Raw genomic sequence first — 19,057 nt, forward strand, 5'->3', positions numbered from 1 at the left:
TGCAGGAAAGAGAGAGACGAATCAGGAAATAAGACAATCAAAATACACCATTGATCTTTGTTTTGCAGGTAAAAAAAGATGGGAACCATAACTGACGCGATTGGATCGAAGCTTTCGAAGCCGCAAAACTCATTGCCGATCTGCACGCGGATGGAACGCACCACCATCTGGCCGCGGCGCATCTCTTCGACGGAACACACCAACCCGCAGATGATCGGCCACCGTGAGAACACAGCCACGTCAGCGAATCCATGCAGCCTCATACTCAGATCTTTCCGCCGAATCGCCCACCAACGCTCCTCTCTTCCAGCGGCACAGTTGTTCAGGTATGGCCTTTCTTTTTTTCATGTTTGTTCTCATATGTTTGGAACTGTGGGTTTGGTTTGGAGAAAAGAGTATTTGAGAGATGAAGAGAAAATTGATTTTGAGAGTAAGGAGGATAAGAACGAATATCTGATGTGTGGGTCTAAATATGTTAGTTTTGTTTATTGTTTTTTTTGTTTAATTATTAATATAAAAAGCTACCTGTCAATGTTCTGTCAATATTATACTGGCTCCTTTGGAAGTTTGAATCGGTCAATATACTGATTGTTTGCGTTATAATGATTCTATGTCTTCATATCAAATAACAAATAGTGTTTCTTTTTACTGATAACATGTCACGTGTAGAGTTTAAGTTTTGAAAATAAGATGTGGTGGTTTTACATAGAAAGTTTGGTCATTTTTAATGTTAATCCAAAAGAAAATATGTACATTACTAGAATAATTAAATTAGTTAGGTTTATTTAATTAGGCTATTTTATTGGTTATTTGCATTATTTTCTTCTAATTAATAAAAAAATGCCAAAATATTATAGTTTATTCTCACATTAAAAACTCCAAAAAATGTTAATTGTCCTCTTAGCATTTAATATATTTATTTCTAGAATTGCTTTTATTAATTTTTTTTTTTAGTCATTATTTGTTCATATTTCTTTCATTGTTCATACATCATTTTAAGTATTTGTACTAACATTCTATTTTGTTTGCGAGGTACTACACTTGAGGCCTTCAGATTGTTTTCATGAACGTTTACAAGTTATTTAACTTTGCACACTTAATCGTTTCATTTTTATCCGAGTTTGTAATAATTTTCCTATCCCCATTTTTGGTTATGTAATCCCCCTCCCCGAAGCCTTGTAATAGCGTAGGACCTTATGTTTCTGCTTTTATTTTCCGCACCCTTATAACTGCTAGATGTATGTTAGGGCGTGTATGGCAAGACTAAAATCAACCGTTAGATCACTAACTCAAAGATTAACATAACTGTAATTAACACACTCTTCTCACACACTCACCTCTAAGGTACGCCCCTCTTGGTTGCCTTCGATCATATGGTCATGTCCCTCGAATATGGGGGTACTTTAGCAAACGATGACCCTCGTGAAAATATCATCATAAAAAGATCTTAGTCCCTAAACGTCCCTCGGAGTTGCCTACGGTAAAAGATCTTGTCCCTCTGAGCCCCTTCGGAAAATGATGATAGTCCCGCTAAATTGCTAAAGTATCTCTATTTGTTGCTTTCAATGACCATCGATGACCCTTCGATGTCCCTTAAACACGTCCAATATAACAGGGACTACCTACTCCTATATAGTATGGATAGTCCTGGGAACTTTAAAAATTATAGAAAAAGACCAATTAATTAGGGTAGTTCTCTTAAACTGCCTAGCTCAATAAAAATATCTTTTCAATACTATTTCAAAAGATTAAGGCTACGCATTTACGCTAAAGTCCTTATGCTCCTTTCAAAACAAACAAACAAACATGAGCTAAGCAAGTTAAGAGCCCGTAGATAACTACGGATGAAAAGGGTGCTTGCACCTTCCCTTTTCATAACTTACCCCCCGAGCCCGCTTTCTTTCAAAAGGGTCTTTTTCTGTACTTTTTACCCTTCCTAACATTGGACAAAATAAAAGTCGGTGGCGACTCGTGCTCACCGCAACATTGTTTGCGAAATAAAAATAAAAGTCAGTTCACCGTGTTACAGAACTGGCGACTCTGCTGGGGAGTCTTTAAGAGGGGTTTACCTTAGGGCTTAGTTCATTATAAATGTTTTTAATTGTTTGTTTGTATGCTTTATTTTTAAGAGTTATTGCTTGGGTTTGTTATTGTGTGAAAGGTCCCACACCCGGATCTAGTGTACCTTAAGTATGTGGCATGAGACCAGGGAAACTGTACGACATGTATCGTTATGGTTGAACTGGTGGTCACCGTTAGTGCGACGCTTTGGTTTGTTCTGATGGCCCTTGAACATGATCGAGGAGACATTTGGCTACCGCGTGGTGTCACAAGCACTAATTCGCCCTTAGAACCTTAGTTGAACTTGACTTTGGCCTATAGGAAGTAGCGAGATAGCTGGCTTTGGATTCCTGACTGAAGCCGGTTGATACTCGATGCTACACTCATTGAGATTGGACTCAAGGGATGCTTTTGGCTGGCCGATTGAGTGCTATGTTGAGACAATGCCCACGAGAAAGATCAAGGATATGAGCACCCTAGAACCCGATCTTTGTCTAGGACAGGTTGAACCAACTAAACTTCAGTGGGGAGGGTACTTACCTTTGAAATTCATGCAAGCCTTTAAACCTAAGGCTACTTGTGTGACTTGTTTGTATTCATTATCTAACCGTTTGGTTTCCTTGCAGGATTTGTTTATACACTAACCGTTTGGATTTGTTTATACCCTAACCGCTTGGTTTCCTTGCAGGATTTTTGTGTACGCTAACAACTTGAACTCTTTACCTAACTAACCTTTTTCAAGGATCTCAAGTATTTAGGGCGCGCAATTCCAGGTGCCATCCTCAAGAGCCAGATTCCTAACAAGGAGCAAGAGGATTTATTTTCCTCTAGCCATGTGTCTTCAATTTATAGGCACCATACCTATCAAGGGGCAAGAGGATTTATTTTCCTCTAGCAATGTACCTTCAAATTCATAGGTATCCCGAATCAGAGGCTATGACCCACTGGATATGGTGAGCCTGATTCTTAAAGAAGGACGTTCAAAGTCGGAAGCCGAAGTTCTTCAACAAAGCTGCAACTACATGTCAATGTTGCAAATTGGGTTCCAAAAAGATCCTTGAAAGCATTGCATATGCATTTGCATACATATCATTGCATAACAGGTTTCCAGACAACGAGCTTCTCATTTTCTACCTCAAATCCCTAAAGCTTGATACTTACAACTCCTTTGTGGCTTCGTCAGAATCTTCTTCTTAGAAGCAATCTGTAGTTCAGATACGAACGCTTGGTTTGGTTTCCTCTCTGGGGCACTTGGTCAGTCGATCGATAATTGCCAACCAGTCCGAGATAAGGTACAAGACCTGATTGATGCAAAGGCTATCACATTCACACCTGCAGGCCATATTTGAAGTTCTCCTTCGACTCAATGGACCTTCTGAAGTAATAAGTCCATACGGAGAAAATCTCCTCAATATTGGCAATTCGTAATTTCATGCATTTTCATGCGTAATCTTTCTTGTTCTTGTTCAATACTGTCTATATGCAATACTTGTTTGTTTTTGAACTATAATAACGATGCATTGGATATGTTTGTCTTGAAAAAATTCATTCGCTCTCGCTCTAATATGTTTTTATTTGCTTATGATACCAAACTCTCAGTGATAAAACATGATGACTCTGAAGGGAGAATGACGAACGCATAATACCAATAATCTCAAATGGTGTGCTTTCGAGTAAAACCCTGTTGATGATGTACAGGCATTGTTTCAAATTCCCAAACACTGGAGATATAAGGAAGTTAATCCCTTGTCAACCCCTTTGAGCCTTGAAGTAGGAGTTTCTTTTCTATACGAAAAAACCTCACATTTAACCTAGGGGCAAGGTAGTGTTCAGTTAACCTGATCGAGCGTTCAACATTCATCAGGAATACACATCCAAGGATACAACAATGGTTATCTTTCAAAAGATTGAGGAAAAGTCAATACCACAATGGCCATCCCTCGTCAATCAAGAAATGAGGCAGTCACAATCTTTCCAAAAAGACGTCTCAGGATCATACGACTTGCTCAAAAAATAAAAAGAACGAATTAAAAAAAAAAGAGAGAAAAGAAAGCCCGCTAAGTCAATAACTTGAAAACAAATGACTAAGGCAAAAGTTAGGGCATCCCGCTGGACTTCAAACTCAGAATTCAAAAGAATTTGTCCAGGCAAAAGTTAGGGAAACAAAAAAGATCCTCAACAAAAGGGGCAAATTCGTGTGTCTATAAATTCAAGATCGTGTGATCAGACGCCAAGAATAAAAGGTAAGTGACTGTCATGTCCAAACACCTTGTCGATTCCTCAATCGTCTCAAACTCCTCTTGAAGGATGAATGCTCGCGTCGAGTTAACTGAACTTAGGTTGGAGAACATCACGAAGGGGGTGGGCACCAATAAAATTTTGAGCCTATATATCTTTTTTTCTAAAACCATTAACCTGGCCACGTTACAACCCTCAAAAGTCCTAATTGAAGCAGGGTTAATTCGAAAGCATACTATAACGAGAAAACGGTAAACCGACTCCTAGGAGTTTTGCTAAAACATTTGAGTTGGTATCACGCCACTTTTCACAAAAATCGATGTTTTGACATCCTTTCAAAAAAAAATATTTCAAGACAAACATGAACTTTGCATTAGATTTATATTTCTCATACTAAACATTCTTTGCATATGAACAAGTACTTGACACCAGGAAAACTTCCATCATGAGCTGCAGATGAAAAGTTTAACCCTCTCAAGGGACAAGTTGTCTTCGGAACTCCGTTGAGTTCGAGCATGAACATCTCAAATTATAATCACCCTCAGGGTCACAAAAACGGTTGAAATACCCCTTGGACTAAGCGTTCAGATATTCGGGGCAATCAAGCCAAGATTCAAAGGATCTCTCAAAACTGCTGAAATTACCAGGAGCCTTCACCCAAGCACAACTAGAATTACCTCCAACCCTGATCAACCAGAGGCATGATTCCTAAGTTCATGATACAGGGGCATGTTGCTTATGATAGCACAAATATCAGAAAGTCCCCCGATAGATAAAGCTGCAGAGACGTCTCGTACGCCCGACTTAGTCAGTCAAAAGCTTGTATATACAAGGGGCATGACATATCTCATTCATCAGGGGCAATCAAGTCAAGATTCCGAGAATCTCTCAAAGATGCAAAAAACAATCAGGGGCATGTATCCAAGTAAATCTTAGTCTATTTCCAATCAACATGGGGCATTGTCTTGGGCCAATGATTACGATGGGCATGACGCCCATAGTGCACATCTCATAAAGTCCTCGCGAGGCGAATCTTTCCGAAGTCCCTACTAACTGGGGCAAATCTATGCAAGTCCAGTTTGACAGCTTGATCAATACTCAGTAAGGTGTCCTAAATCGAATGGTAGTTACTACAATACTGGGGGCAATTTTCAAGACACCCATGTCTCCCCACAGAGCCGGGTTCACAAGATCATATCCCCACAGAGTAATCCTCAAAGAAGATATCTTTGAACATACTCGTCCCGACAAAGACATGGCTCCCCACTAGAGTTTACATCTTCAACACCACCGGTTCTCCGACACGTTGCTCTTCTCCAACATGGCTTACTAATATCTTTATCTCCAGTCAGGGTACATCAAGTTACTGGTTATCCCCAAGCAAGAATCATAAATTCCCAGCTGAGCATCTTCAAAACAAGATCAGACATCAAAACCACAAAGGCATAGAGATTTATTTTCTCAATAAAGACAACATAAATCATATTCACATATCATATGGCATAAACATATTCATACATTGCATACATTACCTCATAATGAATTCATCCATAACATACAAAGTTTCTCTTTTATTCTGAGGGACTCATTACATAATACATGCATCATGACATTGCATAACTATACCTATTGCAGGATACAAGCACAGACAAATGAACGAAATCTCCAACTTTCCAAGATCTAATTCAGCTACTACGAATAGTACTGACACGGTCAACGCTCGAAGATCTAATTCATTTACCACGAAAGGTAATGACACGATCACTTTCAAAGATCTAATTCAGTTACTACGAACGGTACTGACACGGTCAACGCTCGAAGATCTAATTCATTTACCACGAACGGTAATGACACGGTCATTTTCAAAGATCTAATTCAGTTACTACAAACGGTACTGACACGGTCAACTCCCAGAGATCTAATTCTATCATCACGAACGGTGTAGACACGATCACTGACCTTCCTAGTCTAATTCAGTTACTACGAACGGTACTGACACGACAAGAGAATCTAATTCTATCATCACGAACGATGTAGACACGATTATCTCTCTAAGATCTAATTCGGTTACTACGAACGGTGCTGACACGATCGACCTTTAAAGAGATCTAATTCCATCATCACGAACAATGTGGATACGATCAATTATTTCCTAAGTCTAATTCAGTTACTACGAACGGTGCTGACACGACCAACTCTCAAAGATCTAATTCATCTACTACGAACGGTAATGACACGATCAACATTCAAATACTCCTCAACACAGGGGATCAGTCTAACGCACGACTTATCCTCCAACCTAACGCACAACTCATTCCTTCAACTTAACGCACGACTCATTCCTTCAACCTAACGCACGGTTTTCCAGACATCTGCTGATGCAAGCTAGACCCAGTCTAACGTACGACACATTCTGACTCTTAAGTATATCAAGTCAGATGGCATCTTCAAGCCCATCTCCATCATACATCTTCTCGACACACCTGGATGGCATCTCTAAGCCCATCTCAGACAGTTCTCTGTTAACCTCCGGATGGCATCTTTAAGCCCATCTCATACAAAAGTCCCTCCATCAACAAGGGCAAATTTCTGGGTATTCTAGTGTTCAATCCTCTTCCACCTTCAGATTCCGATAGGCACACAAGCCAATCTACATCCTCAGGTTTAAGAAGATTGAACAGGGGCAGCTGTCATACCCCAAAATTTGCCCACACTTTTCAAAAATTCGAAATTATTTTCAAAAATTGAATTTTTATAAAATGTTGGGTTCATTTACAGTGATATCCTGAATTTTATAAATATTCGATTTGAAGTCTATTTTAAAATATAATGATTTACTCTTAAATTATTTATATTTTAAAAAATAGCAAAATGTTGGCCGATTCTTCATATACTTTCAATTGGCTTTTTATTTTGAACAAATAATATAGCACAATTGGTAAGGAGGTAAGATATGTAAGTACAAGGTCACGGGTTTGAATCCTGCGCCTAACACTTTTCACTTTTATTTGTTTTTTAACCTTAGTTCTAACTGTATTTTCACTTTTTATTCAAAAAATCACTAAAAATGTTTTTTTTATTAATTAAATTGTATTTTCATTTTTTTATTTTAGTCAATTTTCAAGAGTACCAATTTTTCATTTAAATCATGATTTCATGCTCTTTTTAGTCAAAAATCCAATTTTTCATTTAAATCTTGATTTCATGCTCTCTTTAGTAAAAAAAAATCCAAAATACAAAAATATTTGAATTGATTTTTCTCCCATCTTTATTTTAGGATAGTTTTATGAAATTAATCAAAATAATTACAATTTAAAAATCAAATCAAATTTGGTTTTAAGTTTCAATTATCGTTGGTTAATTGTCATCAATATGTGATTTCATTCTATTTTCAATTTTACTAATTCTCTACATTATAAATAAGACAACGAACAAAACCCTTACACACGGCACAACACATACAGAAACCAGTCCCAAAAGCAAACAAGCTCTTTCCACGTACAGTAACGACACCCGAACAAACCCTCATTCTCATACACAAGAGCCATCCTTTGTACATATAACAATATTCACCTTTTATACATAGTTTAAATTTTCCCAACATTTTTTCAATCAAACAAAGAACAACAACATCAATGTTCCCAAAGTTTGTTTTGAACAAAATAGTTTAATGACAAACCACCGCATTTTTTTTGTGTCTGTTATCTCTTTCAGGAACAACAACAATCAGCATCAAGGCGATTTTGACGATTCCATTACGGTGACGACGCTGAAACGGAAAAAGCTATTTCCGATGAGAGTCCTCCGAGACCGCGCACACCCAGCACGTGTTAGTCGCTCAGCTATCATCTCCGATCAGCCTCCACAACAGCACAACATCAACGAAGAACATTCTCAGCGCCACTCAAATTTCACTGTTTCTAATCAATCATAAAATGTTTCTTTTGTGTATTGTTGTCCCTGTTTTGTTTTGCAGGAAAGAGAGAGACGAATCAGGAAATAAGACAATCAAAATACACCATTGATCTTTGTTTTGCAGGTAAAAAAAGATGGGAACCATAACTGACGCGATTGGATCGAAGCTTTCGAAGCCGCAAAACTCATTGCCGATCTGCACGCGGATGGAACGCACCACCATCTGGCCGCGGCGCATCTCTTCGACGGAACACACCAACCCGCAGATGATCGGCCACCGTGAGAACACAGCCACGTCAGCGAATCCATGCAGCCTCATACTCAGATCTTTCCGCCGAATCGCCCACCAACGCTCCTCTCTTCCAGCGGCACAGTTGTTCAGGTATGGCCTTTCTTTTTTTCATGTTTGTTCTCATATGTTTGGAACTGTGGGTTTGGTTTGGAGAAAAGAGTATTTGAGAGATGAAGAGAAAATTGATTTTGAGAGTAAGGAGGATAAGAACGAATATCTGATGTGTGGGTCTAAATATGTTAGTTTTGTTTATTGTTTTTTTTGTTTAATTATTAATATAAAAAGCTACCTGTCAATGTTCTGTCAATATTATACTGGCTCCTTTGGAAGTTTGAATCGGTCAATATACTGATTGTTTGCGTTATAATGATTCTATGTCTTCATATCAAATAACAAATAGTGTTTCTTTTTACTGATAACATGTCACGTGTAGAGTTTAAGTTTTGAAAATAAGATGTGGTGGTTTTACATAGAAAGTTTGGTCATTTTTAATGTTAATCCAAAAGAAAATATGTACATTACTAGAATAATTAAATTAGTTAGGTTTATTTAATTAGGCTATTTTATTGGTTATTTGCATTATTTTCTTCTAATTAATAAAAAAATGCCAAAATATTATAGTTTATTCTCACATTAAAAACTCCAAAAAATGTTAATTGTCCTCTTAGCATTTAATATATTTATTTCTAGAATTGCTTTTATTAATTTTTTTTTTTAGTCATTATTTGTTCATATTTCTTTCATTGTTCATACATCATTTTAAGTATTTGTACTAACATTCTATTTTGTTTGCGAGGTACTACACTTGAGGCCTTCAGATTGTTTTCATGAACGTTTACAAGTTATTTAACTTTGCACACTTAATCGTTTCATTTTTATCCGAGTTTGTAATAATTTTCCTATCCCCATTTTTGGTTATGTAATCCCCCTCCCCGAAGCCTTGTAATAGCGTAGGACCTTATGTTTCTGCTTTTATTTTCCGCACCCTTATAACTGCTAGATGTATGTTAGGGCGTGTATGGCAAGACTAAAATCAACCGTTAGATCACTAACTCAAAGATTAACATAACTGTAATTAACACACTCTTCTCACACACTCACCTCTAAGGTACGCCCCTCTTGGTTGCCTTCGATCATATGGTCATGTCCCTCGAATATGGGGGTACTTTAGCAAACGATGACCCTCGTGAAAATATCATCATAAAAAGATCTTAGTCCCTAAACGTCCCTCGGAGTTGCCTACGGTAAAAGATCTTGTCCCTCTGAGCCCCTTCGGAAAATGATGATAGTCCCGCTAAATTGCTAAAGTATCTCTATTTGTTGCTTTCAATGACCATCGATGACCCTTCGATGTCCCTTAAACACGTCCAATATAACAGGGACTACCTACTCCTATATAGTATGGATAGTCCTGGGAACTTTAAAAATTATAGAAAAAGACCAATTAATTAGGGTAGTTCTCTTAAACTGCCTAGCTCAATAAAAATATCTTTTCAATACTATTTCAAAAGATTAAGGCTACGCATTTACGCTAAAGTCCTTATGCTCCTTTCAAAACAAACAAACAAACATGAGCTAAGCAAGTTAAGAGCCCGTAGATAACTACGGATGAAAAGGGTGCTTGCACCTTCCCTTTTCATAACTTACCCCCCGAGCCCGCTTTCTTTCAAAAGGGTCTTTTTCTGTACTTTTTACCCTTCCTAACATTGGACAAAATAAAAGTCGGTGGCGACTCGTGCTCACCGCAACATTGTTTGCGAAATAAAAATAAAAGTCAGTTCACCGTGTTACAACTATCATCTGGCCATCTTTTACTAGCAAATCAAATATTTCGTCACAATTAGTGACATCAAATGTATAAGTTTTCTTAGGGAATCTATCGCTTTTATCATTTTCTACTGGATTTTTTCCATTAGCAGGGGTGAGCAATTTGCAAGAATAAGGCGGTGCTTTTTTTAATTCAACTAGATCTATTTCGACCTCTTCCACGCTGTATGATTCTTCGAAATATTCGTCGTCAACGTCTTCAGCCTCGACGTAAGCCACCCTTTTTTTCTTGTAATTCTTATTCGCTCTGGCCTTTTCTGCTTTTAGTCGTTCGACTTGTCGAACCCTGTCTGCCAACTGGGCCATGTCCCTTAGGTATTGAGTATCCAATTTCTTTTGAATTGAATAATCTAACCCTCCTGCAGCCATTTCGACTAACTCATGCTCTGGGACAGTCGTGAAACATCTTGATTTCAACAAACGGAACCTGTTTAAGTAATCATCTATAGGCTCCATAAACTTCCTCTTGATGCTAGCCAGTTCTTTAAGACTTATCTTGGTTTGGCCCATGTAGAACTGTTCATGGAATAATCTCTCCAAGTGTGCCCATGCATCTATCGAATTTGGGGGTAAGGTAGTGAACCACACAAAAGCATTTTTTGTTAGCGAACTAGGGAAGTATTTAATCCTTAAATCTTCGTTCCCTGCTAAATCTCCTGCTTCCGTTAAATACCTGGCAATGTGTTCCACGGTTGACTCACTGGTGTCCCCTGAAAATTTAGTGAATTTTGGTACTTTGGTACCCCTTGGTAATTCTGTTTGCATAATATATTCTGCTATGGGGGATGTATAATTTGGACATTGAAGTCCAGTATTTAGGCCATTATTGGCCATAATTCTCTCTATCATGGCCGCTAAGTTGTTTTCCGTGGCCAAATTCTCTCTTCTAACCCTTTGAACCACTTCGTCTGGGTGTTCGTTCCTACCTACTACCCTTAACCTGGGTCTTTCCTCCGCAATCTCTTGATGGACAGGAACAGTCCTTTGACTCGAACCCTCTAAGTCTATTACTCGGTTTCTTTCGATTGCTGCTGTCCTGGATGGAGGAACTACGTCAGCGGTGGTTGCCCTAGGTGGAGTGACTATATTTTGAACACGTTCCATGATGGCTTCACCCTCTCGATATGGGGGTTGGTTACTTTTTTGCTTAGGTTGTGGAACTCCCATGAAATCCGCCATTCGATTCATTTGAGATGATATTTTTTAGAAAGTTTCCACATTCTCCTGGTTAGTCCTGGCAATATTTGTTGCTAATGGATTCAAAATCGACCCCAATTCTTTAGCAAGGACTCCTAACATATCATGATTACTTGCATCCATTTCCTGTCGAAATGCTGCTTGACTATTTGTGGTAAAAGGGGGTACTTGGGCAGAGAAGCCAGTGTTTTGTGCGCTTCGACCTATCGAACTGACATTCGGCGAAAACGCCGTCGGGTTAGTTGTAATGTACGTAGGCCCTGCTCCTCGTAATCCTGCCATGTATGAATATGGCAATCCATATGGATTGTTTGGTCTCCATCCTTCGAAAGTGGATGATGGTCCCGGGGTAAATAAGTTACTTGCAGCGTTTGTCGAGAAAGGTGGTATCTCGCTTGCGCTGATGGATGGAGGCGCGGTAGTCGAACTCGAAACTGGAACAGTCCCTGTCGTTCCTGTAGTATTTTCGGGTATATCCTGGGAACTACTTGTGGGTCCAGATCCTGTCGAACCCGGTATATCTTGCGCTCCTTGAGTAGAAGTCGAAACATGCGTAGAATTTGCCGCTCCTGTTCCTGACCCCTGTGGGGGATCTTGATCTCCCCCAGCACTGGCCACATTGGCCATTTTCTTGTTGTACCTTCGTTTGGGAATCGGTTGTGCACTGTTGGTTAATTTACCGTTCCTAAGGTTCATACAAGGTCTTGATATTGTCTAGACAAAACAAAACAATCAATTAATAACAATCTGTTTGACACTGTCCCACTGGGCGTGCCAATTTGTTTACGGTGATTTCCGGTAAACAACCGTTAGTCCTCCAAACTATAAAATATACTTTGGTTACTCGCAGGATCGACTAGATTGATCCTAGGACATAGTCAAACAATTGTCTTTCGATATGATTTGATTCATGCTTGTTTGTTCTGACTTCGAGAAAACTTGTTTATGATATGATCGAATGAATGTTCACCTAAAAACAACACTTGTTATACACATAAGTATGACTTTCGACAAAGAAATATAAGTAAAAACGCGTAAAGTGCAGAAATGTAAAGTGCAAGAATGTAACATGCAAGAATATTAAATGCAGGAATGTAAAGTGCTTCGAAATGAAACAAAACAGAATAAAAGAAGTGCAGGAATATAAATGACAGGAAGTAAACGAAAGCAATACTATTGGAAAGATACTTTGCATAAAAATGAAGTACAAATGTATTAAACTGGTGTTGGTGTCATACGTACATTTCTCAGCGAACTCGTTCTCTAAACACTTGATACTTGAGTGATTTGTGAGTGATTTGTACAAAATGAACACCCCGAATCCTAACATTAAGACCCTTATTTATACTAAATTTGATCCTAACGGTCCTACACTAATCTGGTGCCACGTTACCCACAAGAATCCCTGGGATGCCATCTGTCCTTGTGCAGTTACACAGACTACTTCGAAATTCAAATCCTCCCGCCTGAATCCTCTTTCGACGCGTGGCAACGTGATCAGAACCGAGAATACCACGAAAACACGTTAAGCTTCAGTACCTTACGTATTTCGCAAAAACGTTTAAGTCCCAAAGGTGATTCTCTTTGAATCAGCTCTAATTCTGACTATTCTCGTTTCAACTTAAACCATCATTCTCGAAACATGGCCATCAGTAGCCATTTTTAAATCTCAGAAATGGTCATCAGTAACCATCTTCCTTCGAATTCTGACTCCTCAAAGGATATTCTTCCTGAACGAAATCTCCAGCTAACAGTATCTACGAAGAATCTTTAACAAATGTTTGTATGCCTCCTCATTAAACTTTCTCATCTCCCTCACTTCCCTTTCCCATGCTTGGGGATATGTTTCCTTGTCATTACTCATATCACCTAGTCCTGTCATTCTTCATAAATATTAAATCCATGTCAGTGTGAACAACATAACTTGCAATAGCTTCCTTGAACTCCTCATTTGTTGAAAACAAGCTTCCTAATACCCACTTATAGTCATTAAAATTCTTAGGCATAACAAATGATGGATGTTTTGCCTTCCCACCCCCATCTAAATAATCACTACTCATATCATCCTCACTTATTAGCTCTTCGGTTTGATAGTCAGAATCTGACAAACCACGACATACTTTCCTACCTCTACTCCTTTGTCTAAATCCAAAGTCAATAACATCTTTCTCACTTGATGTTTCAACACCAACTGCAGTTGAACTTCCTTTATCCACCCTTTTTATTTATTTGGTCTTCCCTTTTTTCCCTTTTGTGACTTGGATCTACCTGATGCCTTTTTTGGAGTTCCATTCCCAGCCTTTTTTGGAGTTCCATTCCCACCCTTTTTTTCTTTGGTCTTCCATTATTCCTCTTTTTTTAGATGTTTCATCTGGCAGGAGTTCATCAAGAGGTTGATCATTTTGGCCAGCAATGAACCCTTCTCCTACAAACAATTCACCAAACTCATAATTTAAAATCACATCATCTGAGTCATAAAACCTGACTCCTTCACAGTCATCACCATCATGTTGTTGCTTAATAATACCTGCAAGTTGAGTCTCGGTTAGTTCAGTTGAAACTATTTCACCTTGGGCCTCGGTTGGTTCATTTACATCATTTGAAATTATTTCGTGTTGGGCCTCATTTGGTTCACTGGACACCACTTCAGGTTGAGCCTCAGTTCGTTCAGTAGACACCACTTTAGGTTGGGCCTCAGTTGGTTCAGGTTGGGCCTCAGTTAGTTTAGTTACCTCTACTTCAGGCTGGGCCTTAGTTGGTTCACTTGACAATACATCAGGTTGGACTTTAGTTGGTCCATTTGAGTCTACTTCAGGTTGGGGTTCAGGTTGGGGTTCAGGTAGGGTAACTTCTATATCAGGTTGGAAAATAGGATGAACAATATATATCAACTTTTTCATTAGTTTTGGACCAGTTCAATGCTTCTATAGAACCAAAGTCATCTTCTAGCGCCTTTATTATTCCAGCAAAGTCGTACCAAATTTCAAGAACCACTGGATACTTCATCTCATTAATAACCCCAAAATCTCAAAGTAACTCCATTTATCACCATCACACTTCCAGTTTGACACTTTCCCTTCTTCATACTTATGACCAACGAAAAAACCCCATGATGAAAATCAACGTAAAATGCATCCATATCCATTTTGACCTAATAACAATATCAACATACAAACCTAACAACTTAATGAACATCAAACCCTAACGTTGCTACTATCAACAACAGACACACATATAATGAATACCACAATTACTTTAGAAAATGTGAAACGTACCCCAGTGTCCTACTGATAACGTGTGTGTGTGTATATATATATATATATATATATATACCCAGTGTAGTACAAACTTATGATAGAAACAATCCTACCGATAACGTGTTGAGAATAATTAGATATTTGAATCTAACTTAGTTAATATTTATGAACTAATATGATAATATTCATTACTAATCAAGTTATAATAGCAAAGTAAGAGAAAATAAAAAAGAAAGTAGAATAATAACACTTATATCTTTCCATGTAAAATTAATAGGGTAATGCTAACATGTGCCCTTAGAGCACATGTTAAGAGCTAAATGTAGAAATTTTTTCTTAGAAATTGTGCACTGTTTTTATAAAAAGTTTATAATTAATGTTTGGGAAATGCTAACGAGTGCCCCAGAGGCACTGGTTAAGAGTTTAAAAAAGGAATGTTTTGTTAAATATACTTGTAATTAATACATTAAAAATAGAAATAATTGACTTCTTTTAATGAGCAAAATTGCATATTTCATTAAAATAAATTGTATTCAGTGCATTGAAAATTGAATTGATTAATTTATTTAGACAATATTTTCTTTATATGAAAACCTTAAAGAGTGCCCCTGGGGCACTAGTTAGCATGACCCTTAATGTTTTTATTACGTTTTCCAATACAAATTTACTATATTTAGGTTTCTTAACATGTGCCCTGGGGGCACATGTTAGCTTTATCCAAATTAATATTATATTCTATCTTTGACAAATTATACATCACCAATAATTTGTCATTTAAGTTTGACAATTTAGATAGATATTTCTAAATAATATAATAATAATTTTCTTAATTATATATATATATATATATATATATATATATATATATATATATATATATATATATATATATATATATATATATATATATATATATATATATATATATATTTAGATTTTAATTAGATTCCATTTATTAGGATTCCTATCCATTTAGATTTTAATTAGATTCGATTTATTAGGATTCCTATCATAAAATTACTCTTTAACTTTGACTTTAATCGGTTGTAGTCGTTGGTTCTTCATTAATTTATCAATGGTTCTTCATTAACTTGCCAAGTAAACATCTCTCTCAAGTCATAAAAAAAAACCCTCACGAGAAGAGGACTTGTCACTTAAAAAAAGTCTATTGCGCAATTGCTGGCCTTCCATTTCCTCCAACCACACACATCCCACACTCATCATCAATTGCCATTTTGCCGTATAAAAGAAGAAAAAGAAAGCATAGTCAACAATTCATGCAATTTCCTCCCACCTTCCCACCTCCACCTTTTCCTAAACACTAGGCCACAGAATCTCCCCCCATCAACATCATTACTTTCTCCCCATTCCACCTAACCAAACCTAACCTATCCATTCCACTTCATTTCCATCCAAAAAAAAAACAACCCCTCTCCCAACAATGGCGAACATCCCCTCCGACCTCTTCACCGACATCCTCTCCTTACTCCCCGTCCTCCCCCTCCTCCGCTTCCGACTATCCTCCAAATCTCTCCGCTCCCTCATCGACAGCCACAACTTCATCAACCTCCACCTCCACAACTCCTCCAACTCCACCCTCATCCTCCGCCACAACTCCGATCTCTACCAACTCAACTTCCCATCCCTCACCACCTTAACTCCTCTCAACCACCCCCTCATGTGTTACAGCAACCGCATCACTCTCTTCGGATCCTGCAACGGTATCCTCTGCATCTCCAACATCGCCGACGACATCGCTTTCTGGAACCCTAACATACGTAAACACCGGATCATCCCTTATCTACCTATCTCTCCCCGTGCTGAATCGGACACCTCTCTCTTCGCCGCTCGAGTTCACGGATTCGGTTACGATCCGTTTGGTTGTGATTATAAGCTGGTGAGAATCTCTTATTACGTTGATCTGCAACAACGGACTTTCGATTCGCAGGTGAGGGTTTTCAGCTCGAAGACGAATTCGTGGAAGGCGCTTCCGAGTATGAATTATGCTCTTTGCTGTGCGAGAACCATGGGGGTTTTGGTTGAGAATTCTCTCCACTGGATTGTGACTCGGAAGCTCGAGCCGTTGCAGCCGGATTTAATCGTTGGGTTTAATCTTACACTCGAGGTTTTCGAAGAGGTTCCTCTTCCTGAAGTTGATAACAGTGAAAGTTTTGAAATTGATGTTGCTGTTTTGGGAGGGTGTCTTTGTATGATTGTGAATTATCAAGCTAGTAAAGTTGATGTGTGGGTGATGAGAAAGTATGGATCTAGAGATAGTTGGTGTAAGCTGTTTACTTTGATTGAACCGTGTTTTATTTTGCCTTTGAAATCGTTGAGGCCTTTGGGTTATTCGGAGGATCGAAGTAGGGTTTTATTGGAAGTTGAACGGAAGAAGCTAGTTTGGTATGATTTTAAGAATGGACAAGTTGTTGATGTTCAAGGAATTCCTAGTTTGAATGAAGGCATGATTTGTGTTGAGAGCCTTGTACCACCTTCATTGCCTATGGATAATTATAGGAAGGAGATTCAGCATAAGCTGAGATGCGAAAGTATAAGCAATAGAAGGTACTTGTTGTTTATCTGAATTTTTGCTATGTAGTATAAGTTGTATATGATATGATATCTCATACCTGTGGTTGAGCTTTACATTATTGTCAAACTGAATCCCCATTGTATAATTTGTATATATACATGTTGTTATAGTACAATGATTTGAAGTTTCTACCTTTGTTGATGTATATGTATATGTATTTGACAATTGTGTATGCTGGATTTCAAAAGAAACAAATGCTACTATGTTTGTCTGTAAGAGTTGACCTTGTGACTAGCTGAAGTCCACACTCTTCTCTTTAGGAAAAAAAAAGAATCAAAAGGATTTGCAGGATTGCTTTTCTGTGAATTGGGTTAAAAATGAATCTTGTTATGTAAGGAGAAGAATGTTGTTGTTTAGAAATTTTCTCTCCATGAAATTACTTGGAAATTTTAAGAAAGATCTTGAGATTAATGATTTGAATAGAAGTATAGTCTTGGATATAACATTATAGCCTATGTTTGTGCGGTGGATGCTTTATAAACGCACGTCTATCAGAAGCTACCATTTGTAGCTTATAAATTTCACATTAAAATACATTGAAACGTGCGGTAGCGGTGGGTAGATTTATTTCCAAACATACACATAGTGAAAGTTGATTCATGCGGTCGACCTCACTTAGTGGGTTAGAGTTTGGTTGTTGTTGAAATTACTTGAAGTTTATGTATAGTTTCTTTCAAAGATTTGATTTTTTTTATTACTATTCTATAAGAGATTTTTGTTTTTTTTTTTCAGGGATGACTTCTTGTCTCAAGGATTTAAATTGACACTGTAAGGGAGTGATGGAAGAGCCAATGATGTGTAGCTTAAACCTGAAGCTCCAGTTGTTTCTGGCGATGGAGCTGCACCATTTTAATCTCTCTTGAATTGTGTGAGATTATACTTCCCCCTCTCATGTAAAGATCTCACATAGGGGGTCCATTTCCGGTAGAACTGTGAAGGCATGATCTCCGGTGCAAAAAAGCCTACGAAAATGGCACAAACATCTCAAAGTCAGAATAGAATGTTGAAGATGAAGAAAAAAGGATACTAAATGTACATGACTTGTTTCCTTTAATTTCCGATCTTGCGGCACCTGCTATACACAATACAAATAAAAATGGCCCGAATGTCGTTTGGGTGTATGTTGTTTGGGTGTAACAAAGTGTAGTAAAGTGGCTTATATGTTGTTATGGTGTACAAAGTATTGAAAAACTTTATAGTACTATGTGATTCTGTATATATGCGAGTTAATCTGGTTTTACTGTCAACTATAATGAAACTTTTACATTTGGAATCTTATACGAAGTGTATATTTACTTTGTTTGCTTGTGAAAACTCTTGCTTGTGTTAATCTCGGTTATTTTTCAAAATTCGGCTATTACTTTTAAAACTGAATTTCAAGGATATTTTTATAGTTATTCATATTTTTATCAAAATTTCCGTGTTTTGCATGAAGGAGAGAATTTAGTCAACGGTGGTTTCAAGTGGAATGCAAGGTACTAAATTTATTTAGTTGTTCACATGGGGGAGCTACAGTCCAACGAGTCCGGACACGTGTCCGGGCTCAACTCCTCCTTTCGTTGTATATTTCTCATTTAATAGTTGATTTTTAGACAACATCAGAGATAAAATTAGTAATTTTTAGACAAAATCAAGGGCAAAATTAGTAGAAATAGAATATAAAATTAATAAAGATAA

At 37.7% G+C, this 19,057-nt stretch overlaps 1 protein-coding gene across 1 annotated transcript; it reads left to right on the forward strand.

The window, feature by feature from the left end:
• Positions 1-16,004: 16,004 nt before the first annotated feature.
• LOC131595395 (F-box protein CPR1-like) lies at positions 16,005-18,658 on the forward strand. Its single transcript, XM_058867739.1, has 2 exons — positions 16,005-17,352; positions 18,113-18,658. The coding sequence occupies exons 1-2, from the start codon at positions 16,229-16,231 to the stop codon at positions 18,150-18,152; spliced, it is 1,164 nt and encodes a 387-aa protein (XP_058723722.1). The 5' UTR covers positions 16,005-16,228; the 3' UTR covers positions 18,153-18,658.
• Positions 18,659-19,057: the final 399 nt, after the last annotated feature.

This window comes from Vicia villosa, linkage group LG4 (genome assembly GCF_029867415.1).
Source record: "Vicia villosa cultivar HV-30 ecotype Madison, WI linkage group LG4, Vvil1.0, whole genome shotgun sequence".
Lineage (NCBI taxonomy): Eukaryota > Viridiplantae > Streptophyta > Magnoliopsida > Fabales > Fabaceae > Vicia > Vicia villosa.